The sequence below is a fragment of the Lagopus muta genome, chromosome 9 (genome assembly GCF_023343835.1).
Source record: "Lagopus muta isolate bLagMut1 chromosome 9, bLagMut1 primary, whole genome shotgun sequence".
Lineage (NCBI taxonomy): Eukaryota > Metazoa > Chordata > Aves > Galliformes > Phasianidae > Lagopus > Lagopus muta.
Window position 1 is genome coordinate 20,948,911 of NC_064441.1, and position 26,316 is coordinate 20,975,226.

Below are 26,316 nucleotides of genomic sequence, written 5' to 3' on the forward strand. Positions count from 1 at the left end.
GAAATGAATTCACTTTGTTGGTGTCTGTGGAACAGCTGGGGTTTAAGGAATACACAGATGTTTCATTTTCTTCAAGAACAGATTCCCAATGAGGCAAATGGACAATTGGGTGAGTCTCCTAAATACACCTCTTACAGGCTTAATTGTAGCTTTTTTGTTTTAATAACTGAGAGGAAAAGAAGAAATAGGTAAAGACACAACAAAGAATAGGACAGGATCATTTAACCACAGAACGGTTGGGTTGGAAGGGATCTTACAGCCCACCCAGTCCAACCCCTGCCATGGGCTGGCTGCTCTCCCCAGCTCAGGCTGCCCAGGGCCCCATCCAGCCTGGCCCTGAGCACCTCCAGGGATGGAGCACACACATTTCTCTGAGCAGCAGAGCCAGGGCCTCACCACCCTCTGAGAGAAAAAATTTCCTTCCAACATGTAATCTAAATCAGAGTCTTCTATTCCCCAGACTGGATGTCAGCTGGGATAGGCAGGTCCCTCAAAATCTCCCCAGGACCAGGATCGAGGTGTGCCTCCCTGCTGCAGCCTTTCAGCCCTCTGACAACACTTCTGATCTCTGACCTCCCTTCTTGACCTGCAGCTACAAAAGTCCCCCATCTGCATGTCTGGAAAGGCCCATTTGTGTGTGTTTGCTGCCCATCACAATGTGAGCACCAGACCTGCATGGGCACATACAGAGTGTAAGATGGACCAAAGAAACATTGAAATCCATGGTGATTTGCCAGTCCACAGGGTTCTGATTTAAAGGAGATTCCAGAGAAATAAAGATCATCTCCACTGATCAAGGCAAGCTTCTGGAAGTGTCTGCTACAGCATCTGCCAGGCACAGGTTTCTCAGGTTACTCTGGAGATGCAGCTGCTCCACTGCAGATCCAAAGTAGCCCGATGCTGACTATAAACAGCCCAGATTGCTGTATCTCATATTGGAACAGACTCCTAAACTGTGATATAGTGAAGAGATCTCTGCAGAATAACTGAACTCTGCTGGCCCTGAGCCCTCGCTAGATAAAGCAGCGTGAACTTCTGGCTTCAGAGTTGCAGAAATAATGAGAACATTTGAACTCGATGTCAACGGATGTAATGCTATCCTCTAGAGTCCACAGTCTCAAACTGTCTCTTGGAAACATGACCAAAACTGTTCCATCAGTCCTCTGGGTCGTTAACTTCATGAAATCTACTAGTTGTATAAAAGCTGTACTAATTGTTTTCATTGCTTCTATTTTGGCAGAGACTAAGAAAGGAAACAGGAAGCCTAAGGAAGAAGGAAATACAGAAGATAAAAAAGAAGAAAAAGGTCAGAGTCACCAGAGACAAGAGTAAGCAATGCTACAAGGTAAATCTCTGCTGTGACAAAACGGTGTTTTGTTGCACAGACTGAAAACAGCAGCTTCCAACAGCTCTGATCTTCTTGTAAACCACTAGTTAATAGATCTAGCCTAGGAGGGATTTTGTTTCGATCTGATGCCACCATATTGGCTGTGACCAGCCCTCAAACCTGTCCTCACGGGGCCATGTCTCCTCCAACTGCTAGACATGCAGCAAGGCCTAAGAGTTCTTTGAGGAGCATAGCTCTGTTTCACAGCAAATTTAGAGGCTTGAAATCTAAAGTTTGCTCAAAGAAGGAAAAGAAATAAAACTTTCCTGGACATTTGCATAGAAATTAAAGAGAAAGACTGCCTCCTAGTCCAACATGCTCTTACACGGAGAGAGCACCTCACTGCTGCACACTAAAGGGTCAAATCCTTCTTCTGCTTCAGCAAAAAATTTTCACAGCAGTTGCTCTCTGATCCAAATCCACGCTGTGCCATGAAGGTGCAGATGAGCCTGGCTACCTGACCTTCTAACACCAAAACGGCCACAATCCCCACCAAAAAAAGATCTAGCAAAGCCCATCTCAGCACAGATGGTTCAGCTCGGGGATGGAGAATATCATTCTACTCTGGTTTTGCTGTTGTTGTTTTTTACTCTGTAAACTGTTATGGCCAATCCCACCCAGCTCAGGGTCTCCTACAACACAAAGGATGAGTGTAGGAAAATCAGTGCAGACAGCAAGTAGAGGAGGACAAAACAAGTAACCTATATAGTAAGTCAAACAAGGACATACTGAAAGATAGAGATCTGATGTGGGAAGGAGGAGTAAATTAGAGCTTCTCCACAAACAGGCAGTACCAACATGCAATCTAAGGCTCGTGCTAGAAGGATACTGAATCAGGCTTCTTCCCATGGCTACCTTTTCCAAGCCTTTGGGACGGAATATTCTGTAACCTCCACTCTATGTAACACAAGGAGCACATCCTCTATTTGGCCATTTGTTCCTTCTGCTACACACGTGTTGCCTGTCCTTTTCCCCACACGGCCTCCATGTCAGAACCCACACAGTGCTTTTGGCTTGTCCTACTTTTTGCATCACTCTATTTTCTATATAGTTAAAAGAAGGTCCTCGGTGATTCATGTTTTGCTGTGTTTGATGCTCAACAGATGTCTGGATAATTAAAGCTCCCCTATGAATGATTTAATCATTTCTCATAATTATTCTAGTGGCACACAGTTGCTGTATATCCCTGACCCCTGCAGTCTGTCATTTGTTCTTTGTTTTTTTCTTCTTTTCCTGCATTTTCGCCCACATTTTGTGACACTTCCAGCTGTTTCTTTTCACGTTCCATTCCCCTGACATTGCCTTCAGATGAAAATGCTGATGTGGCCGATGCCACCACTGCCTGACTTCTGTTTGAGCTCCCAGGGCTAATGGGCCGTGCTGCAATCTTCTCTCCTGAAACTGCTGGGGGGTGGGAGGTGTTTTTTTCCCCCCTGAAACTCCATTTTCTGGGTCATTTGTTGCAATGGGGACAATGACAAAGAGCCTTTCACGAGAACTTCCAAACATCCATTGCTCTTTCAGCCCAGGTTCTTGTTTTGATGCTTGAAAAACAAATGCCTTGATTTTTACCCGGTGTTGTATTATCTTGCTGGTTTCTTGTATTGTGAATTCAACGCTGAATTCACTATAATCTCTTTAATTGTCTCAGTGATTTCTCCCACACTCGTTGTTTTCTGTGCTTGACTTTCCTCAAAAAGCAAATTCTCTGCTCTATCTGCTCTGTGTTCAGCCAATTTCACAGCTTTCTGGCTTGCAGCAGTTTTGTAATCTCTTACTGTGCTAATCCAGAACAAACAGGAAGAAAATTTCAGCCCTGATAAAGTGACACGAGGGGAAAGCACAGCACTTCTATGAGGCGGCACTGTCCCATCTCCATCTGCTTTATTTCTGTTGTTATTTAAAGAGATAGAAGAAAATTTGGTGCTGGGCCTGGCAGTACAGGTATTTTTCCATACAATACCTATAGGTGATGAACGTAACCCCAAAGCAATGGCATCTTTTGAAATCTCTGATGCAAACTTTTAAGCTGATGTAAATGACTCTATTTAGAAGCAGAAAGAAGAGCTTGTAGTTCTTTGGACGCCAGGTTGTGTTTGTAATGCTGGCAGTTACAAGAACTGTGTTTTTCCAGGTAAACAACAAATCTGATATGGAAATATCCATGGAAAAGCAACAAACCACTTCAGTTGCCTTCAGCCATACTCCAATCACACCACCAGTCTGTTCTGCCAGCCTGAACTACCCTGTTTAAGCACTGGGGGTGTAACTAACAGCCCTGCACATCACACCTTTATGGATCAAGGGCTGAGTCTTTCCAAGTGCAACAGGGAAGCCACAGCTTCGGCCAGGAGCAGGGTGGGACTGTGTGTACAGAAGTGATTCATAATTCTTGACTAAGCAAATCCAAGCAAGCTCAGGGGGAACTGGTCACACCCTGGGATGTTCTTCAGCATTTTGGATTCAGCCACACGAGCCAGGGCAGAACAGACACAAAGGTGGGTGCTCTCCCCAGAAGAGATCCTGGCACAGCAGAGCTCACAGGATCAGGCCTGTGAAGGTCCATTGCTCATACTGCAACATACACCACACTGAGCAAGTTTTGTTTGCCTCTGCTGCTGGCTACGAACGCAGAGCAACGTGTAACAAAGAGCACTTATGCTCCCCACGCTATCCAAAATAGCAACCCGTTCTAAATTGTGTGACTGATGGTTTCTCTGACTGGGGCAGCTACTCTCACCAGCTCCTTGTTAGATGTAGCCCTACAAATGATCGCCATATAGCTCTCAAGCCGTGATGTCAATGCAATGTATGGCTGAAATGCAAATATTCCTGCCAACATTTTTTACTGTTTTGCATAAGACTCTGAGTAACGGCATTTAAGAATCAGGAAGCTTAAAAATCTCCATCACTTTTCTTTCCAGTAATGCCATCATATTTAAAACAGATTGCAGTTAACTCTTCAAGGCTTCTAAGGTTTCTGGTGGATTAATGTGCACCGGAGACCCAAAGCTCTAAGGCAAGAATCTCTTTGCTAGCTCTCTTTCTTGAAAAAGGCTCCTAGCACAATCAGAAAAAGCAGAATAAGTTCTCTTTTGCCAAATAGATGTCCATCAACAACACAGTATACAGGATAATATCCTGCAATTTCAAAAAAAAAAGTGAGTGGTGCTAAGCAGTGTGTCATAGGAAAACGCTTAGCAAAACAAGGCTCGTCTGCGACTGCTCTGAAGCTTACTGTTCTTAAATCTCAATCATTTGATTTAATTCACTCCAGCTCCTTTAAGCAGCAGCCCAGTTAAGAAACATTCCACTTTCTCACAGTTTACCTCCTGCAGCTTGATCTCATCCGGCTGGAGGATGCTGAGGATCCCGCTGCTCCGGATCTCCGGCAGGTCCTGCCATAAGTTGAACCTGGAGTTGGAGTTCCTCAGCAAATTGAACTGTGGTGCAGCTTTGCTCTCGGGGGTACTTGCAGGCTCTGTCTCAGGTGGGGTTTCCTCACTGGGCGAACTCTCCTCAGGGTCTGTCTGTGAATCCTGCAGCCGCCTGGTTTCGATCTCCTGGCGCGTAGATTTATCTCGATATTCCTGATACAAGAGCCCTAGGAGGCAACACAACAGGTCTGAGAGGCTGCAGCTGAACAAAAGAACAGAAGAGTACTGTGGGAATGGAGGGCTGTGCTGCCCTGGCTCACCCCAGCAGGAATGAGGGATCTCTCTGCACTGAGATAAAAAGTCACGCAGGGTGCTCCTACTTCAACCAGCAGTGCAAACCCCACATAGAAGCCATGCCCAAATCTGAAACGTTGCTAACCATCTTCTATCCCAAACCGTGTGCTAACGGTCAGGTGAACCCACGACCAAGTGGGAGGAGTGAAAGAAGAATGCTTTGTTATTTACCAAGCTTTTAAATGTTTCTTTTAAGACCTTGATATTCTCTGCAGTATTCTTACACTACAAGCCAGGAGGCTGGAAAGAAAGGATTGCCCTGCTGGCTTTCTCGGGGTACAGATCAAAAGGTGTGTTTGTGTCTGGAGAAATAACACTGCATACGCTGAAACTGCTTCAAAGGACCAATTTGATGGCTATGAAAATCCCTAAGGAGAAAACAGTGAGCTGTTGTTGAAGTATTTAATAGGTGAAGCACTGGGACCATCACCAGTTTGCTTTGGTGTTGACTTTGCGGTTAGCATTGGACATGCTGCTCGACTTCTTTGTTCCTCCTCAGTTCCTACGATGACTGAAGATATTTAATGTAAGGCTCAAAGTTACCTGAATGCCACAGCGCTAAGAAAAGGCCGGGAGTTCACACACCTTGCTGCACACCGACCTCACGAGGTGCCTTCTGCACTGCCATTGCTAGCTTCAGCAGCAGATGAACCTGCCCCAGCTCCCCCTTTCAACAGACAGCACTGAAGGAATCCTGAAATTCCTTGGCTGCCTATAGAAAATCCTATCTCTCTTCTAAGACCTCCACGTTCCCATATCTCTAAGCCACCTGTAGGACCCAGAGTACTAATTGCTTGAACATGAAGTGCAATTTAGAGGCTATGAGAAGGCAGGAGAACACGAGCCTACTCTGAATCACTCTCCTCACTTACTCAAGTTGAGGAGAACACTTTACATCATCTCTCTTGGCTTATACTCGAATCTCAGAAGTGTAAGACAAATGAATAAAGATAAAAATCCTTGAGGCAAAAAAGAAAAAAAAAAACAAAAACAGCAAAACCTACATAATTTATTTAGTCTGAATCATTAGGGATAAAAATCCACCCGGTCACACGAACTCATGATATTGGATCTCAAAAGCAGATCCCTTGCGTTGAGAGACAACTGGGTCAGGAGTTTGTCTAGGGAGGGCAGAAATGTCTCTGTCACTGCCTGATACATCTATGGAGCAGTTTTCCCAAGGCTCTGTTCCAGTAGCTGTTAACACTATTCCAGAAATATGCTGGGGAAAAGCACAGGCACAAGGAGAGCAGTACTGCAGCCTGCGGGTGTATCCTGCTAGCTGTTCTCCCTGGAAAGATGCTCAGCGCCAGATTAAAATAGCAATAAGGGTAGCTGTGCCTAGGAAACCATACAGTCTTCTCTTACCATCCTACACAGTAACCAGAGAGAAGAGACTTCTCCTGAAGTTTTGCATCCTGCTGCTGCTTATATAATTTCTCTCTGCGTCAAGTAAGCTTATTTGGCTTTCCGAAGCATTTCTGCCTGCTAATCAACCCCAGTGAGGATGCTGAGGGTGTGGAGGGGTGGAAAGGCTCCTTCTGGGTGGAAAGGCTCCTTGAGGGATGGAGAGCCTGCTGAATCTGAGCAGTGTTTGGCCGTGCTGCTCTGCGAGCGCAGTGGGGCATGGGGTGCTTGCTGCCCCAGTGAGCTGCACACGGGAGCAGGACATGGGAAATAAAAGCCAGAAGCAAATGCTTGTCAAGGGAAAACATGCTTAGAAAATGGAGCATAATCTATTCTATTCTTACTGCAGATAATTATACCCGGCCGCACAACCATGTTGTGTTGGTGGCTCTGCACTGCATGTCTGAGACAATCAGGGATATTCTGTATTTGTGTAAGGGTGATTCAGTCTCCTTTGCACAGGGCTGGAGAGCAGTCCTTTAAATAAAAAAATCCTTGTGACAATTGTTTTTCATTGTTTGCAAGGAATTAAAACCCAGATGATGAAACGTGACCTTGTTTCCAGGTCTCTCGACTGAACAAGCAAGAAGGGAAGACCCATGGAGCCTTCAGTTGCAGGCAATGTTTAGACACAGGAAGATCTGACTGACCACAGGCATCCACCAACAGAACTCGTTTGGAAACACCACCGAGGTAACACATTTTAAGCACAAGCATCAATACTGGGAAGAAACAAAAGGGTGATACCAGGAGAAAGACAAAACACAGGCAGATGTTTATGTAGGAAATGGGTGGGAAGAAACAAAGAGCTGCAACCAGTCAAAGAGCACAACGTATATGATAATTTAGTGAATGCTTATGTTTAGTAAATGAGCAAGCATGGAATGTCAGAGACCTGTAAAAGCTCCATCCATTGCTTAATGTCCCCACTAGCACTGGCTGAAGGGTGAGCAGGTGGTCAGAGTGTGGGTTTGGTGCTGCCTGGTGACTCCAGTGGTTAAGGCTATTCTGCACAAGGGGTGTTTACATAGTTTGTAAACATGTTATTAGACCTTCCCACTGTGTTCACTCTATTTCATTTTCCTCCCTTCCCAGCTCCCTCAAACACTGGGAAGGGAATTGAAACGCTGGTTACTAATTGTGGAAAATGCTCGCCTTAGAGAGTTTGCAGCGCTCTTAAACTAAACGTTATTGCACTGAAAGCTGTGTAAAAATCTCAGGGGGTCCAGAGACGTTTTCTGAAATTCTCTGCTCCAGTTTCAGGCAAAAAGTCCATTAGTGCCTCAAAGGCAGGAGGGAGGAAAGGCAGCAGTGTGCTGCAGCCATTGGAAATGACCTGCCTGCTGGAGATTAGTGTAGCACCTCTGGCTGTCAGACCCTGCCTCCTTCCTTCACGATGCTACACACCCGTGTGCAGTTAAATGCATGCATGCAGAGCTATCGCACAGCATCCTCAGATTGGCAGCATGTAAAGATATACATGAATGGAGCAACGAGGTTGCTTTGAAGTCCTGGCGGCTTCAGTATTTTTGTCACGCCTCTCAGCAGCCCAGTCCCTTAAACTGAAGATACACTGGCAAATCTGCCTTGGGACACGAGTTCCTACACAGCCACGAGAAAGTAACAGATCTAGCAACGTGCAGAATTGATCACTGCCTTCCTCAAAAAGCTCAGCGCTCCTCTGCTCAGTCAGACAGCCCTACAGGTTCCAGTGTCTCGCACTGCCACTTCCCGAGATGAAACGAGCCATCCTCCCCTCCGCAGCCTCCCACATAACCCCGGCTCTCCCTCCGCAAGGCAGAAATGACGGCTCTGCCGAGGGACGGCGGGCAGCGTGTGCCGCTCCGCTCCGTCATGCCGCACGGCCGCTCGCTCAGTAGCGCGGTCTGACGCCTTTCCGAGCGTGCAGAATCAGATTTTTGCAGGAAGTTCGCTGTCGCCCTAACGATCGACTGCCTCGTAATTACCAAAAGCGATCTCAGTTTGAGGAACGGAGCAACAGTGTCCTGACACCTGCGGGGCAGCGCGAGGCACCAAGTGACGGTGCAAGGGCGCTGCTGAAGGCACAGCTCCGTTCCTAAAGCCGACGGCGGAGGTTTCCCAGCAGAGACGGCGATCGGGGCTCGCGCACCTCGGCCCGACGCCGTCCCGGCACTCCGCCGGGCTCAGCGCTGCGCCGGGATCGCGCCTCGCGGCTCCGCTCGCAGCTCGGACGGTTCGGGCGGGCCGACCGCTTACCGATGTGCTCGATGAGGTTCCTCCACGAGTCGGCCGTCATGGGGTGGGCGGGCGGCGACGCCTCGGCGGCGGTGGGGCTGTCCTCGGCGGCCGCGGGGGGATTCCTGCGGGAAGCGAAGGAGCTTCAGGCGGGGCGGCGGCGCGGGGCGGCCCCTCAGCCCCGGGCGCGGACCCCCCGCTCTCCCGTCCCCTCCCCGTCCGTCCCTCTCTCACCTGCCGGGCTGTCCCGCAGAGCCGTCCTGGTCGAGGGCGCAGGCGGCGCTGAGCGCCGCGGCCAGCAGTTCCATGGCCGGCGGCGGCAGGCGGCTGCCGAGCAGCTCCGGCGGTAGCGGCGGCGGCGCGGGGCTGGGGGAGCCCGGGAGGTTGCCACGGTAACGGGGGTAGGAAGGCAGCAGCCTGCGTGGGAAGGAGAGGGGAGCTGAGGCCGCCCCCAAAGCCCCCAAAGCTCTCACAGCCTCCCCCGGTCCCTCGGAGCCTCTCCTCGGACCCCCCTCAGCCGTCCCCGGGGCTCTCTCCCCCCGAATCCCTCAGACCCTCCCCCCCCAAGCTGTCTGCAGGGCCGCGCTCTCCAAAATCTGCTCGGAGCCCCTCGGACTCCCCGCGGGTTCTCCTCATAGAGCCCTCTCAGATCCCTCCCTACCGGCTCCTACCAGCACCTTCCGAGCACCGCCTGCCCGTCGCGGCCGCTCTCTGCGTTCCCGAACCCCCCTCGAGCTCCGCTCAGCGCCGCCAAACCCCCCGTCACCCCCGCAGGGACCCTCAGAGCCCCTGCGGCCCCTCCCAGCCTCCCCCCTCATATCCCCTACACGACCTTCGGAGCCCCCCACGAAGAACCTCTGAGAGCCTCCAAAATCCCTCCAAAGCCCCCCACAGACCCCTCCCGTTCTCCCCTTTTACCCCCGCAGCCCCGCCGTGCCGTACCCCCGGCCTCCCACCACCTTTTGCCCGCAGAGACCTCCTCGCCCTCCCGCCCCGCCGGCTCCGCTCCGGCGCAGGTCCCTCCTCCGCCGGGAGGCTGACTGCCTCCTCCCCAAGGGCCCCCCCAGTGGCAGTCCCTGCCCCGAGGGCTCTGCGGGCACCCCTACCTCCATCCCCTGCTTTCCCGCAGAGAGGCTTCTTCCTCAAACGCAGGAATGCCCCCTCTCCATCCCCTCTCTCCCAGCAAGCAGCCTCCCGCGCAGCACCCACGCACCGCAGCCCACCCTGCGCCCACCCCGTGGAGCCCTGCCTGCCGCTGACCTCTCACCTCCCTGAAGCCGTCTGTGCCTATGTGCGACCGGCGCCGGCTCGGAGGGAGGATAGGGGGTGGGAGAGGGGAGCTTTCCTGAACCGCTTCCAGATCTGGAGCGGATGGTGCATTTCTTCTCTGGGAGTGACACCCCGATATGGAGGGATGTAACGTGGAGGCTCAGCCTAAGCCCTGCTGCCAAGCTGCCTCCCTGCTTTGCCTCCTGCCCTGCTTGTTTCCTCCGGCTGGCTTTGCATCCCCCCAGTCATTCCCCGCATCTTAGCGTCGCTATTTCCATAAGGATATATTTTCTCATTTAGGCAGTATCTCAGTAACGAGCTCTATCTCTCCGTTCAGGTAATTGTTTCTCCGCCTCGGGGATAAATCCTCTGGAGCTCTGAAGCACGGCTGCACCCTGGGTTGCTCGCAGTGCTTGCGGACAGCTTGAGTGCAGCTCTGCCCTCCACCTTAGTAACCCCCCAGCAAAAACGTCATCTGCACCACACTGCAACTGAGTTAACCGTCAGAAAACGCTCAGCTATGCCTCCCGTGCTCACTTTCTCCCCATTGCATATGTAGCCATGCTTTATTCTGTAAGCAGAACTGCAGTTTATGCGACGGCATAAAATCCCTTTGTCGGGCTGTATATGAGAGATGGTTTCCTTTTTATCGTTTTTATATTGTGTTTACTAAGTGATGTATCTAGCCAGCACGTGACTGTACCTTTAGGAAAAAAACCTCCCTCAGCCCGTGAGAACTAGATCTGGTGTGCTGGAAGCACTCAGTCCTTGGGTCATTAAGGAGGCAGAATTGTCTGTGGGGGGAGCCCAGGCTCAGGTAAAACCATCAGCCCAATCCTGGGCTGGGAGGTCAGAGGAACCGCACAACTGATGGAAAAATCGGGGTCTTGTCAGAGAGAGCCTGAAGCTCTGGCTAATGATTGCTGTTTTGGGATCTTGCTGCCAGGGAACATGGTCAGGGGTTTCGGGAAGTGGGTGGCATGCTGAAAGCTCCTTTCTTAGTCAAGGGTAGGCAGGACATTAATTGCACCAATCACCTTTGTTATGCTGAATTTTGGAAATATAGGGATGCTGTTTGCTAAAGAAGGACCGAGAGCAGCGAGGAGTTCTCTAGTATGCAATGGGAAGCCAGTGCAGGTGCTGTCACTAATGCTACACTGCTGGAACGAATACATGTCCTGGGACAAATTTGGGATGTATCTACTAAAAAAAAAAGTCTCAGCAACATGCATTGAGAGGTTAACAAATTGCACCTCCTCGTACTGCTTCCCTCTCAGGGGTTAAATCCACTGCAGTTTGGAATGAAAAAAGAAAAGCCTCTGGGTAATGGCATGAGAAACGTTAGAAAACAGAAAGTGCCTTCTAAGGATCTCTTTTAAGGATCCCTCCTAAAGATCCCTTCTAAGGATCCCGCCTGGAAAACGTTGCTAAAGTAATAATGACAATAAGAACGCTGGAAGCTGTGATGAGGTGCGAACACAGACAGGAATGAAATGCCCCCCCTGGCCATGAGAAGCCACAGCTTCCCTTTTTCCATCAGAAATCTATTCCTCCGTGTGGCAGCAACTAATAGCCTCCTTTCCCTTCCTTTAGAACTCTTCCTTTGTAATTGTAGCTTGGGTTTTCTGAAGTCTTGCTCTTTCTTTATACCACAGCCCCACCGCTCCGTGTTGCTGTGCAGAGAAATGCTTGCTCTCGCAAGTGAGGTGACAGAGTGCTCCCAGCGCTCTGAGGCTGGACTAAAAAAGATTAGTGAGAAGTGGATATTTTTGTCCTGCAAAATAACTGAGGTTTTCTAAAGCTTTCCAAATTTGTCGTGAAGAATGAAGGAAGGCAAACAAGTGATTCACTGCAGCCCATTGGAGCTTCCAAGTGAGAGCCATTCCTTCTCAGGCTGGGCCCAGCTCTGCTCCTGGAGCTGCTCCCCTCTTGGTGAGCTGATTTGGGCATCTAAACTAGTAGAAAAACGCGTGATTATTTTTTAGAACTAGCTTTGTGTCTGTTTGACCGTTGAACTGTCTCACCACAGGGTCAGCTTGCTGAGTGCCAGCACTGCAGAGGTGGCAGACACACGGATGGATGGCAGGACCAAGGCAGTGCCACCTCGGATCTTCTTCCACTGCCATGGAGCTGCAGGCTCAGGCAGAAGTGCCCTCTCCTCCTGATCTCAGCCATCCAGGTAGCACTTTGGAAGAGGTTTTTTTTGTCTGTCTCGCTATATGAACAATGAATTCTCTCAGGAATTCCTAGGTTCCCAAAGCACACGAGCACTGGAAATTGTCCTTGTGGCCTCATAATGTTGGTCATGCTCTGGTGCAGTGAATCATGACCATGGTTGGTGAAGGAGAGTGAGTTTGGGCTTGCATTCGTTGTGCAAAGGAAGAAGGGGGATTTGGTAGTTCTGAGCTTCAAGTGCAGGCTGATCTTGTCCATTGCTGCATTAAAAGCCTGATAATTAGTGTGAGCTTGTAATTAGTTTGTCTTATCAAATTCATATAATTACTTAAGCTATGGTTGGGGGACGAAGTTCCAGGCTTGGCCTGTGTGGTCAGCTGCAAATCAACCTTTCCAATGTTCTTATGTTTGTCTGAATTCAAAAGCAGCCCTTAGAATAAAGCTGTGCAAGGAGTTGGTTTTCCAACAACACTGAAATGCAGGATTTTGTTTTTGTTGTCTTACAGCAGTTTTTAGAACTCAACTCTCAGGAACTAAAAATGAGAAGATGCGACCCAGCATATCTTATTCATGAAACATTCCCCAAACCCTTGAGGCAGTGGGAGTTTCACACCAAGAAAGGCCACGAGATGAAGTAAGAAGCTCTGTTTTAATCTGAGCTAACCAAATCCGCAGAGAAGTGTGAAGTTATTAATAGATTCAAATAACGTTATACCTAGTAAAATGTATTTTCATACTTCAGGTTCATTCAGATTTTCTTTCTGCTCACGTGTGGTTTTTTAGTAGTGCTTTTGACAACAAATTGCAAAAATGCCATTTTTATTCCTTTTTTTTTTTTTTTGACAGAGAGATAAGTGGAACTCCTCATCCCTAATATTTTTAGATTATAAAGGCCAAGGGCACATCTGTTCTCCTGAGCCTCCTTAAGCTTTCACCAAAATACCTTAATTAAATCTGTTGGGGCTGGCAGTCTTACTGACGAATAAAAATGTTCAGAACTTCCTATGATGAGATCTTTACCTGCCTATAACCTTTTGATGCTCAGAATCACTAGGACTCCTTACTTGCTGACCATAGGCTGCTGCTACTTTCTTTTAAAAAAGGGGCTCAACAGCTTCTTAGGTTAAGGAAGATATAATTTGATGCTATTAAAGGAAAACAGAAATCCTGCCTTTTTATCCTCTGAGAAGCTTTGGCTTCTCTTGAAATGTGGGATGAAATTTGGGCTTTTCCAGGGCTTTATCTTTGTCTGACCTGTGAAAATCCATAGGGATTACAGGCTATTTTGCACTCTATCCAATACACACAAACTGGAGATTTGGATTTTAGCATCTAAAATTCCCTGAGCTGCTGCCCATGGAGAGAACAGGTGCCCTGTCCAGGGCTGAGACAAACATTTCTGATTCTGCAGCAGTAGAAATGGCCTGGTGCAGTTCTAGGCACTACAAATAAAGGCTGCTTCTCCTGTACCCTCAGTGCTCCTCGTGCTGGGTCCAAGCAGCACAACGAGACAATTGTTTGGCTGAAAAGCAGAGGGAAGAGGACCCAAGCATGGAGAGGGAACAGTCTGCTTCTGGACCAAGAGTCTGCTACGAAGAGAAGAACTGCCCACAGCTGGGTGCTTTGGGAAGTGGTGAGTTGGAGAGGGCTGCAGAATGCAGGTGTGAGGATGAGAGACTAAGATTGTATGCAGAGCAAAAGAGTGATGGGCCTGGGGAATGTCAGGACACAGAGATGTGGGCTGCAGAGGGGAAGAGGAGGGAGTAACACATGTGGGAAACATTAGCCTGAGGAGATCGGGTGGAGAATCACAAGTTGGGGTTGGTTGAGGATCAGGGTATGTTTAAAAGAAGTGCTGGGAGAGCTGGAGAGCAGAGCCTGAATGCTGTTTGATGAAACCGTGGCTTGGCTGAAGGAGCTGAGGAACAGAGACTGGATGGAATAGGTAGGCAAACTGGGATTAGGTTCTCCATTGGCTGCAGGCTGGCAGTATACCTAAGTAGGATTGTAAATGCTACGGTTCTGTGAAATCTGAGATTTTGGTACTAATAACATTTAGTGTCTAAAATGTCTATTTTATAGACAAAAATGATTATTTTTAGAACCTTCTACCCCAACCCACCCCCTCCCCTGCAAATGCTGTTGCTCTTAGGCTGTTTGTGATTGCAGAGAAAGAAGGGTGTGGAAAGAATTACCTTTCTCTAAAAAGCAAAAAATTAAAGTTATGGGGTGACAAAGATTTGTTCAACGCGTAAAGAGGTGACTATAAGAAATTCATTTCATAATTAGAAGGAAACTCGAGTACAACCTCTTGCAATGCAGGTCTCAGCCTCTCTGGAGGCCTTTCCCTCTTTCCTGGTTAAATCAGGCTATATAAGCAGTGCCCTCTGCTGCCCAGGACAAACAGTGCTGTGCTGTGGGAAGCTAACCCACATTCACACAACCCTTCAGTGCGACACTGTTTTACATAGAGAGTTGTTTCTCTCTGATATCCATTTGCAAATGTGTATCTCTTAGATTCCCTCTCTCTGCTGAAGGTGGCTGTATTTGCTGTTGCAGTGCTTCCATTCTATTAACTCGGATCAAACCTAATCCACTGCTTTAGATGATTTTTTCTTTTCTTTTTTTCTCCGCACTGGAGGTTTCATAAAAGAAAATACATTTCTCTGAAGTGTTAAATGAATGACCTTGCAGCGAGCTTTGTGACATGAGATTTCACACTGAGTTTCTTCTCCACTGTATCTAGTGGCCCCAATGAATATGTATCATTGCTGGCATCTGACTCAGTGGGAAATGGTAGGTCAATAGCACACTCGTGCTGATAAAACATCTGTATTGTATTAGAAATGAAGAGCAGTCAACATCCTATTAGCTGATAATATAGGGTAGATACTGATTGGTGGATCTCATTTCTGGGGTTTGAAATGACTAATTTTCTGCTCTCTGTGGTAGCTGCTTTCAGCTGAGGCTGACAGTTATGGATGGACTCCCTGGGTGGGTGTTTTTCAGCGGTGGTTTTCTGTGATCTCAATCTGCACAATTGCTGCCACTGTGAAGCTGGAAAGACTGATGGCGGTATGAAAGGGAAGCTTTCTTGTGAGTTTAGTTCCTTCCAGGTCTTTGGCTGTGGTTATCCTGATGAACAGAAGTTGTGCTAGAAGCTCAGCACTGAGATGTGCTGGAGAAGTTGACCAAATAGCTGGGAAGAGGATCATCATGTGGGAGGTTTGGATACTTGTACCATGTGGCAGACTGGGAGGGAGCCACAGGATGCTGTGGGGAACTCCAGAGTGCTTTGGGGGAGCTGGAGGTCACAGGGAGAAAGGTCATAAGGAAAAAATAATTTGAGACTAGTTAGGCATAAAAGTGCTCTAAATAAGTGCTTTCTGGAGGGTGTAGGGTAGACTTGGGATGACATGTAGACTCAAATCACTGGTGGGTTTGAAGGAGTCTGTAGTGCTGCTGCTTATTCAGAGTATTAAAATCCATACCCCATCTGAATTCACTTTAGAGAGATGTTCATTTCTCTATTGCTATGTTTCCCAGTTGTGGTTACTCCCTGCCCCAAATTCTGTTGCATGGATATATGTGAAGGGACATCCCTACCTGCAAACATGCTTGCATTGGCATTTCCATGCAAGGAGAAGGGATTGAGCCTGCCTAGCCCTAACACTTACACAGTGCTGTCAAAACAGTATTGAGTGTGAAGAGATGCAGCACTGATGTCCCACCTGCACTCAGGACCATGGTGATTCACTCCTGAGAGACTTATGTTCTGGTCAGAAGTACTCCTACTCTCCTTTCTGCAGAACAATCTTCTGCTTTCAGAACTCTTTGCAGAGAGGTACTAGGTTCTTTTCAGAGAGAGACTAAATGCATTTTTTTGAGATCACTGATAACATTTTGGTTGTCTCTTCTGCACCGTGGCCTGTTTTCTCCTGGAGGAGGAGGATGGTGATTATTGCAAATGATGGCAATGCCCTTAGAATCCTGCAGGTTTTTCGCAATGCAAATTTCTGCTGGTTCTCTTACAAATTGCAGCAGATCTTTTAGAGAAAGGAGGAGGAGGAGGACATGAGCTCAGTTTGAGCCAGAACTCTGGTCTCGTTCTCTGTCAGATTTCTTTGCTTGCTTTCAGTGCAATGCCACTCAGCAGCACTGCCTGCTTTTAGCAGACGCGTGACTTAGAACTTGCACTGACCTGTCAAGCACTGTGCACAGCAGCACCTTTGATAAAGACTGACTCCCAGCACAGGCTCATTGTTTCCAGCTCCAGGGAGAATCAGCTTCTGCATGTTTCAGAGCTGCCTAAGAGGCAGTGTCAGGATGTCAGAGACTGACAGTGATGATTATGCCGCAAGGAGAGGAAGACAGATGGCTATGACATCTCAGCAGACTGCAACTGTCTAGCTGCTTATGCTCAGTTTAGTGCCAAGGGCGATCCATTTCAGCCAGGGCAATTAATTTATTTAAATCCAACTTGACAGTTTGGCTAAATTTTTTCAATGTTGTTGTCTGGATTAGGAAATGTACGCTATGTGCTGTGCCAATATAGCTTGGCTCAGTAATTAAGACCACACCATGCAGTATAATGCATGCACCTTTAGAGGGCAAGTGTTAGTGCTGTCAACTTGATCTTCTGGCACAGGTAGTGACCACCTTGTGATTACACATGCCAATGATGAGGAGACAGAGAGCGACCTGGGGAGAATACCTCAGCTGTGTATTAGAAGATGCAAGGCTCAGAAGCCTAGCTGCAGAGCTAAGAGACCAAGGATGCAGGTAAACTTTTTGTCTGCCCCTTGAAATATAGCACTTCTAGGATGCAGATGAGATTGCCACTCTGTATGCAAATCTTGCATGTATTTATCAGTTGTTTGGACCTCTTGGGGTTCACCTTTGGCATGGAGCCCATGAGGCTCCCCTGGCCCTGCACTATACTGATGATGGAATCAGGGCCTTTTGCTTTTCCCTTTTTGTTGAGGGATTTTGAACAGAAAAGACCACCTCACTGAAGACCCCTACTGGGTATTGATTCTTGAAAGTAAACGGCAAATACAAAATCAAAATGCCTCAGGAAACATTTTTGTAGCTATTTCTTCGGATACAACAACCTGTCTTCTGCATGAGATTGCATACCAACATTCAGGAGAGCCCTGTGGGAACACTGGGAATGGGACCATCCTTGTATTGGGGTATTCCATCAGGCAGTGCCTGCAGGGTGGTCTTATTCTCTCATCAAGTTTCTTAAGGTAGCACTGCCTCCTTGCTTATGCCACTGGGTGATCCCACGTCACATTCTCCTTTTTGCATTTTTCCCACTCTCTTCCTATTACCCTCCCCCCACTGCTCCTTCACTTTTTTTCTCCAAAAAAGTTAAGAACCATTAAGAACCTCCACACCACAGCTCTAATACTACATGAGATAACAACAAAACTCAAAACAGCACTACAAGCCAAGGTGAGAAAGCAGGAGTTGGTTGCTACAGCTTAGCAACTGGTCTTCAAAAGTAAGCATTTTTGTTCTGACACCACTCTGTATTCTTCAGTAGAAGTGCAGTGAATGCCCTGAGCGCACATTCCTTACCTTTGAATCAATAGTTCTTCTAAAGTTGTCTTGTTGGAGTCTACTGGAGCTGGTGATCCCTTAGGAGGTAAAACATTCAGGGGCTCTTTGACAGACTCATTGTTTTTGAGTGAACCTGTGACATAAGAGAAAGCGCAGAGCGTGTTAAAGTAGTTGCTTCTTAAGGGTCATCTTCACTGGTACTATAGATAGTGCTTTTCTTTTATCAAAAGCAATAGGAAGACTACAGACACAGTGCTACATTTTAATTTGGCTTTTCAAGCCAGACTTAAATGTCAACAGCTTGTGTACTGCATGGTTGCACAACTTTTGGTGCAGCTGCAAATTGCAAGCAAGGAAAGGTGAAAGTACATGTGCTGTAGCAGTTCTTACATCTCCAGGTGGCTCTCTGACCACTGAACATTGGGCCCCAGCATTTTCAGTGCAATTCTTTAAGGAAAAAAGGCTTAGCTATGTGTGCCAGTTCTTGCTAATATTCGTTTCTTGAGTCAGGGCTTCATTACTGCTCTGCTTTCAGCTGTAGCTGTTCAGTTTACTGGATAAATCAAGGCTAGATTTGGGTGAGACAGGAGCTTTACTTTTATTTGCTTCTCTACTTTTCCTCAGATGAACCTCCAGCCCTTTCACAGGGAGCCAAAGTTGTGTTAAGTCTGTGGCTTATTACTGCAGTACTTGGCAGGAGGTGGTGCATCTCACTTTTCAAATGAAACCTCCTGTTGTTCGAGGCCTGCTGATAAATGGCCTTGTTGGGGCTTTTTTTTTTTTTATTTTAGAAATATTTTGGTCTAAGTCATAATTCTGTTTGCATTTCAAACTGGTGACAGCACAGTCAGGTCAACACTAACCAAAGCTGGTTTCTGCCCCACCCGTTTAATCAGTGCTATGGATTTTCAGATGGAAAGGGTGAAATACAGACTCTTTAGCTGCCTCAAACAGTGCCAGAGGCTTACAAAATGCTAGCTTCGGTTTTCTCTTTGCCTCTTGGATATGTAAAACGTTTCAGCCTCCTGTCAGAGGAGATTGCTTAAAAAAAACACAAGCTCATTTTCCATTTAAAGGAAAGAATCTATTATATTTTTACAACTCCTAGGCTATAAGCCAAAGCTAGACTGTTGCAAAGGGAGCCTATATAAAAGCCTTTCTCTCTGCTGGATTTATATGCTTTTAGATTATTTTTCTTGTTCTCATTTCTTGGGTCTTTATTTCTCCTGTTTGGTATCCTACCCTGCATTTTCCCCTGTACTTTACCCTCTCTTCCCTTCTTCTTTCCTTCCCCTCTCCTCCCCTCATTTCCTAAGTAAAATGACAACAGGTTAGCATTTGAGATCAAGTCAGGCTCATGGATAGCTGCTGCTCAAATGGGTTTGAAGTCAAGATAAAACAGCTCACCCATCCCTTGTTTCCATGCACGTCAGCAAGTGCTGTCAGAAGTTGTTCCTGCTACAAGTGAGGCTGCTGTAAAAGCCCCCGCTGTCCAGTTTCTGGGAGAGGGGATGGAGTCAATGGAGCAGAGGGAGAAGGCTGCTTACACAATCCTAGCTGAGTTTAAAAGCTGGACTTGCTACTTTCATACTGGAGAAAGATCTATAGCTCATAGCCCAAGTTCTGCTGTACAAACTCGAGAAAAGAAACGTTTCCAGTGTGTCTTGCTGAACAATTGTAGATATGGAAGAAAAAGCCACAGATGTAACACAGGAAGGGAATATGTGGGAGAGAAACGCAGGTCAGCTCCTGTGGATGCTCTAACGAGCTGCTAAGAGAAGATTAGCCTTTTAGTTTGTCCTTCCTCAATGACACTGGCTAGACAGGAGGCGCGTCCTCCTGTGCTGCTGTCCTGATGCTGTGATGCTGCAGATGTATGAAGAAGCCATGTCCTTGTGCGCTGGTCCTGCTGCAGCTGACAGGGCAGGGGCCTCCTCAGCACAAGTCTGGATGCTGAGATGCTCGGAGATCCAGAGAGAGGGTGAGGCTGCTCTCAGCTTGCTTTGCAGCAGCGCTCTGGGGAAGCAGTGAGAGGACGGCTCCGCTTGGGTCCTGCTGCTGCACTGGCAGGGTGGAGAGCAGGTCTGCTCTGGCATTGGCAGCGCTCGGTTTATCCACAAACCTCATTGACAACAGTAGCAGAATATTAAGCAGCTCTCTGTTCTGCTGCTGTCTGCTTGGAAACTCGGAGAAGGGCTGGAACTTTCCTTCTGTCCTTGCCACAGAGTTGAATGGGCCTTTATACTGCTGAAATAGTACGGCTCCCTTGGCAAGGCAGTCAGGAGACACCTATTTTCTTGGGGACGTTTCCCAGGCCTCCTTTATTTTGAGGTGCAGGATTTCTATTCTTTGTGTTCTTTGAGAGTTTTGTTTGTTCTCAGGGGCTGAACTGATGTGCTTTACTACTGCATAACAAAGTAATAGTCCTTGATGTCCTGCATAGAACTCAAATGTCAGAAATATTGTTATATCGTTTTAACTCATGCAGTTAGCCAAAGTTCAGAGTCCAATGGATTACTTATAAGTTTATAATCTCAAAATGGAATAGGTATCTTCACTGCAATCTGTTCTTTTTACAAGAAGCTATAAAATTCAGTTTCTCTGAACACCTGGCTGACTTAGCAGAGTGCACGTTCTATATTCACAGTTTCAGGTCTCTCTCACCTAGCGTCTGAATTACAACTGTTCTAAGCTTTTGCTTGCAGCCCTGTCTCCAGCACTCCTGAATGTGTTGAGATAGCTCCTTTCCTGGCTCTCTTTTCAGCTTCTCATAACTTTCTCTCACAGCTGCTCAGACAACATGCCAGCTCAGTGAACGTCTCGCCTTGCAGCCATGCTCTGCACTGTTCACAGAACCACAGAGCATCCCGAGTTGGAAGGAACCCACAAGGGTCACTGAGTCCAACTCGTGATTCTATGCAGGGCCAGCCCACAGTCCAAGCCCTATGTCCCAGAGTGGTGTCCCAGCACTCCCTGAGCTGCAGCACTGGGGCTGTGCCCTCTGCCCTGGAGCTGGTTCATGCCCACCGCCCTCAGGGACAGAGCCTTTCCCTGATCTTCCCTGGCCCTCAGCTGGTGCAGCCCCACGTTGTTCCCTCAGAAGCCTTTTGGCCAACTTGTTCATACTGCTATACTCAAGCCATGCCTCAGTGCACACACGTTCTGGGCAGTATTTCTCCTATTTCAGCCTCCAGATCCAAAGAGCTCGTAAGAGTTGCGCAGAGCTATCTTCAGTGAGAGGTGGCAGCACGTTCCAGAGAAATCTTGCTCCCTTCATTGCAATTTCCATAGGCTTGGTCCCCAGGTGTACTGCTTTGCTTTGCTGGCTATTTACTCCACATGGCATTCAGCTTGCCATACCGTTACTTGTGTAGATTCCACTTTTTCAATATATCCTTTCTATGTTCTAAAGAAGTTCCTACTTTTTTTGACAGCTTTTTTCCACGTTTAAATTCTAACTCTCTTAGTGGAAGGCTGGCAGAGCAGAGTCACAGACTTCTTTAGATTCTTCCCCATGTCTTAACAACCAACCAGTTTGCATTTCCAGGCTGAACAAAGATGGCACCCCATGCCATGCCATGGAGTGGGGCATTCTGTAGTGTGCTGAGCACTGAATCTGCTATTTTCTCTATTGCTTTCCTAACCTCATCGACTCCTACAGTTCTTAATCTCAATGGGAAAAGAAAGCTTAATGTTGTTTGGGTCAGTACTCACCTGCAGCACGTCCTGCATGTGTTGCCTCTCTTGCAGTCTTTCTCTTTGATCTTTTTGGCAGCCTCATGGAGCGATAGTACTTGGAATTTCTTTGAATGGCAATGTAGTGTGTGTGAGAGTCCCTCTCGTGGGTCGCTGAGTCAGCACCTTCTGACTCTTCCTCAACTTCAGAGACTGAAAATGTCTGAGAAATACCCTGCTGGAACCCACCAGCAGCTTCTCCTCTATGCCCATCCATGGCTTTCAGATCTCGTCTAGAGCACCTGAGAGGGTGGACCAGCAGCAGAACAGCAGCAGGCAGGTAGTGTCCACAATGCCATCAGCTTTATCTGAATGAGAGCTGGAGACCTGCAAACAAAACAGAGCAAAACGTGAGAAGGGAATATCCTAGTTGTCCGGAGGCTGCAAGGCATCATCTGTTTTGGGTAGGGGGGACCTTCCAGGATTTTTTACTGATATCGTTGTGAGCAAGGAGACCACCCCACACCTTAAGCATTGCTTTTTACGAGTCCATCTTTGTCCTGTATTTGTTCCACTGATGACCACATCATTTGTCTCTTGTGAGCAGTAGATTGCTGGCTGATTTACAGCAGGTACTGCTAATGGCCAAGTTCTTGTTTGCCAGATGAAAATGTTATGGAATATCAAGTAAAACCCAAAGAGAGAGCTCTGTCAATCCATCTATTATCTGCGTGCCGTGCACTGTAATAGAAGAATGAATATGTTTTACAGGGCTGAGTGCCTTCCTAACACTTATAACAGTACTCATTCCCGCAGTGCAGATAAGTGAAGAAAAGTCCTTAACTGCTATGAAATTAAAGTAGAATGAAAAGAGAAGGTAGCAGTGGGGAGTGTGCAGACTTGGTTTTATTTCCCAGAGTAGCCCTCCTATGCCAATGTTCCCTCCTATGCCAGTGTTCCCTCTCAGAGACACAGACTGCTGAGTGTCAGTGCATGGGCTGTGCCAGCACTCCCAGGCATTTCCAGAAGTCAGACCTCTAAGACAGCATGACAGCAGCAGAGCCTTTGGCCTTTCTAAAAGCAGATAAAATGTGAACTTCAGTGTTCATTGCTGGCTTTGTCTCGTTGAATTCTCATAGCTGTTATGGCCTTTCTAAGTACACGTGTGATTTTGTGACTGATGGGGCTAACATGAGTAGTAGAAAGAGCTGCTGTATAGGAAATGTGAATATAAAATTGACAATTCACTGGGAATGTGGTGCTATAGGTTAGTAATTAAATGCTGTTATGATGTTCTGTGTATCACTGGCTTGTTACATTACAGAAAGGCCAATACACATGATACTCTAGAAGGTATCACATACTGTAATAGATTTTGAACCCATGTGTGCCACCAACTTTCTTCTTGTTTGCCTCCAGGATCATTTCAGTAAGCCTGGACATCATCTGCAAATCCCCTGCTTTCCAAAATTCCTGAGGGTCCTTTTGAAGGATGGGGCGCAATGTGAAATCCTGCACTGGGCCTGCGTTGTTCTGCCTCCTGGCTCCACAGATCAGAAAGTCTGCTTTTTCCTTTCATAACCTGAACCACTGCAGGCAGCTCGTGGCTGCTAAATTTACATGCTGATTCCAGTTCTGCCACGGCTTTGGGGCTGTTTGGAGCTGGTGGTTGCTCTGGGACTACTTCCAGTGTTACTGGAAGCGTATGAAGGACTCGTTTGTTGGTTGTGGTGTTAAGTTTGGTTTGTAAATTACACTGAGGTATAGAGATTCACTAAGGCTGTTTCTGTGGCTCAGTAGAACAGCAAAATAAAAACGGCTGCTGTTGGGGACAGCCTGAAAAGAAAGAAAGGAGCTATTTCTTTTTCCATGCCTTTCTGACTGTGCTTCTTCCTGTCCCAAACTGAAGCCCCAAAGGCTTGATCCTTGCAACTGTAATGGAAGCACTTCAGTTAACTGGATCACAACCAATATTGCATGTGTAATCCTTCCTGATGATAAACTCCAACAAGCACTTATTTCTCATTCACTTCTCTTTCATAAACTGCCCAAGGAGTTGGATCTGTGACAATCTTCTCTATATCAAAGTTCCTTTATGCTTCAGAGGGCATGGATGGAGAGGTTTCTGACTGAGAAGGAGCTTTCTGTATGACCAAGCGAAACTGCTGAGTTACCCAGAGCCATAGCAATGTGTTTAGTAGTACCATCAAACCAGTGCAGTTGTCTTTTATTAGGATACCTTTTTTTTTTGTCTTTGTCATTGTCAGAGAAATGAAGAGCATCCATACTGAACAGCAGGAGCACCGCTGGGCTACCGAGCAGTCCCTAATAAGTAGGATGGTTGGCCAAAAGTGATTATAAAAGTGGAGGAGGGAAAGACTTGCCTGTTTTCTAGGATAGGCAGGAGTGAAAGGAGAGTTGCTTATTATGGTGGCTATGAAGAATGTAAGTATTTTTTTCTTTCATTAATAAGAATGCAAGAAGAGAATGTAATTTTGAAGGCAGTGGTTCCAATTAGACAACCAATACTGTAAGAAATTAGGAAAACATTACATATATGTCAGTCCTGACTTGCAATTGCTTTATGTGTGTTAATAAGAGGGATGGGTTTAAAGGATACACTCAAAGTTATGTTATTCTGATAGCAGTCAAGCTACTCAATGTCAGACAAGGAATGAATCAAGCAGGTGTGGACAACAGCTCTCCCTGTCTAAGTGATTGTGGTTAATTTTTGACAAAGGTATTCACCTATAATAGTCACAGGCAGCTGAGTGCCAAGCCTTGTCATGGGAATAATCCATCCCAACTGCATTCACCTCATATTCTGATATCATGTCTTGCTGCAGCGTCACCATCTACTGAATTTGCTTTGAAACCAAATACTATCTTGCAGTTCAAGAAGTAACAGACTGCAGGGGAAAGGTTGTAGAGCAATGAAAGATGACAACAATGAAAAGCAACAAGTGATACACGTATAGCAATGTTAGAGATATGCACTTTGACTCACATGTAATTCAACAACCTCCAGGAATGTGATTGTACAGAAATTTTACTTGCCCATTTTAAATAATGTGACATTTTTTTCTGTAAATCAGTTATATCCAGTGGGCAATACAACTGTTCATAGCAGGAGCTGCACCCTGAAAGCTGAGATCATGGCTCTGTGGACTCACATGTGCTCTCTCTGTTTTCCTCATCTCACACCATGACCCCAATCTCAGCAGCAGTCCTGCAGGGCTCCAGCACAACAGCTGTTGCTGCCCCTCGTAATTTGTTGCTCTGGGTAATCACCTGATATGTTATTTCCCTTAAAAATAAGGCAAAGGCTATTATCTGACTGAAAAGTTTCAAGTACTGTGCTTAGTATATGCTTAGCTTATGCCCGGTGATTTTGAAATGAAAAATGCTTCATTTGTCAGTGTCCTACAGTGCTGTAGCCTAGTCTGGGAGGTTGCTCGATCAGTAGCAGAGATAGCCTGAAGTCTCCAGGTATGCAATGCAGGTATGCTTTGAAGCAAGAACTAACTTGTATGAGTACAACCTGACTGTACAGTTTCTATGTATAGGGACACACAGGCACAGAAGATGAACTGCCCCCATATGATTGTCTAATGTATCCCTACCACCGTGGACAAGATAAGAGCATTCATCTGCCCGAGTGGGCACACAAAACATGCAAGGATTGTGTCAGACCAGAAGGAAGGCAAGTGTTTTAGCACAGAGGGCAGTGAACCCCTGCAGTGAATTATGTAGCAGTGTGTTCATTTTGCTGTGACCTTAAATTCTGACACAGAGACTGGATGCTCATTTAAAGTACGTTTGGCTCCATGGAAAGCGTTGGGCTCAATGCAGAAATTACTGTCTTGGCTATAGTGTTTTTGTACTGCAGAAAGTCAAGACAACCATATCATCTTTTCTTCCTTTTTGTGTGTGCAAACTTGTTTTAATTAATGACCTCATCTAGAAGATTTTGCACGTTGAATGTAGGGATGCAGCTCTCCTGCCTATCTGATGAACCAGCTGGGGCTCTTTTAGAACCATCTTCAACCTCTCACGGTGAATGTGGCTTCTTTAATATTAATTCTTTAAATACAGTTTCAGCATGCTTATTTTGCTACATCATATTAGTTTCTTTCTAACATGCTTTGATTCTGCAAACTGAGCATGAGCCTCTGCCTCCCACCGCCACCACTCCCCCATTACATCCTTGTGTCTGAGGCATGGATTTTTTTTTTTCTCCTCTTATTCCTCTGCTTTAAGAGCAGACTGGAATGTCATCTCTAAAGTATTCCACTGTGCATCATAATGAGGATAAAGCAGGGGCACAGTCCCAAATCCAGCAGCAGGCCTTACTCATCTGCTGCTGTTCTTGCTCACGTGGCTGCCAGCCCCTGAAGGAGTGCCACCGCAGGTGGGCCCTGCTGAAGGCACCAGGGCTCCACACAGGCTCAGGCCTGTGTTTACATTGGGAGATATTTCTGTCAGAGTCAGGGGAATAGCAACGCCCACAGACTCAGCCCTGGGCTGTGGCAGATGTAGCTGTGAATTCATTTAGCCTCATCAGAGGTTTGAGCTAACGCGCAGCCTTCAAAGTGCTGTCAGTCAGGCGCTCTCCCATGTCCCATTTTGTGCCACCCCTGCTGCAGGGGAGCTGGCTGACAGAGGAAGGATGCAAGGCAGCTGAGCCTGCTAATGCCTCAACAGCCACGACTAAAGCCATCAGGCCACTCTGCTGCCTGGCTACACGTGTATTTATGTTTTTGGTTGGGATAGCCCTCCTTGGAGCTGCCAGCAATCCCAACCCTTTCTTTTAAATGGCTGCAAGAGACAGTTAAGCACACGGGCCTGTCCAAAGCAAAGGTACATGACATTTCACAAAAGAATTTG

At 47.0% G+C, this 26,316-nt stretch overlaps 2 protein-coding genes across 8 annotated transcripts in view; one reads left to right on the plus strand and one right to left on the minus strand.

Moving 5' to 3' along the window:
- NGEF (neuronal guanine nucleotide exchange factor) overlaps positions 1-26,316 on the minus strand; it is a 44,772-nt gene that overhangs the window by 13,734 nt on the left and 4,722 nt on the right. Inside the window, exons 2-6 of one of the 5 annotated variants that reach the window (XM_048955553.1) lie at positions 21,469-21,816; positions 17,773-17,887; positions 8,977-9,159; positions 8,764-8,867; positions 4,717-4,991 (exon numbers count right to left, since the gene is read on the minus strand). In XM_048955553.1, the coding sequence (XP_048811510.1) occupies positions 4,717-4,991; positions 8,764-8,867; positions 8,977-9,159; positions 17,773-17,887; positions 21,469-21,706 (915 nt within the window). In that variant the 5' untranslated portion in view covers positions 21,707-21,816. Of the gene's footprint in view, positions 1-4,716; positions 4,992-8,763; positions 8,868-8,976; positions 9,160-9,848; positions 9,932-10,002; positions 10,121-17,772; positions 17,888-19,161; positions 19,748-21,468; positions 21,817-26,316 lie in introns of those variants that run through there. The other 4 variants (XM_048955554.1, XM_048955555.1, XM_048955557.1 and 1 more) reach the window with 4 other exon arrangements.
- Positions 12,086-26,316, plus strand: part of NEU2 (neuraminidase 2) — a 30,731-nt gene continuing 16,500 nt past the window's right edge. For 2 of the 3 annotated variants that reach the window (XM_048955559.1, XM_048955560.1), the window contains exons 1-2: positions 12,086-14,131; positions 23,697-23,874. The gene's annotated coding sequence lies outside the window, so the exon portion shown is untranslated. The remainder of the gene's footprint in view (positions 14,132-23,696; positions 23,875-26,316) is intronic. The other variant, XM_048955561.1, reaches the window with a different exon arrangement.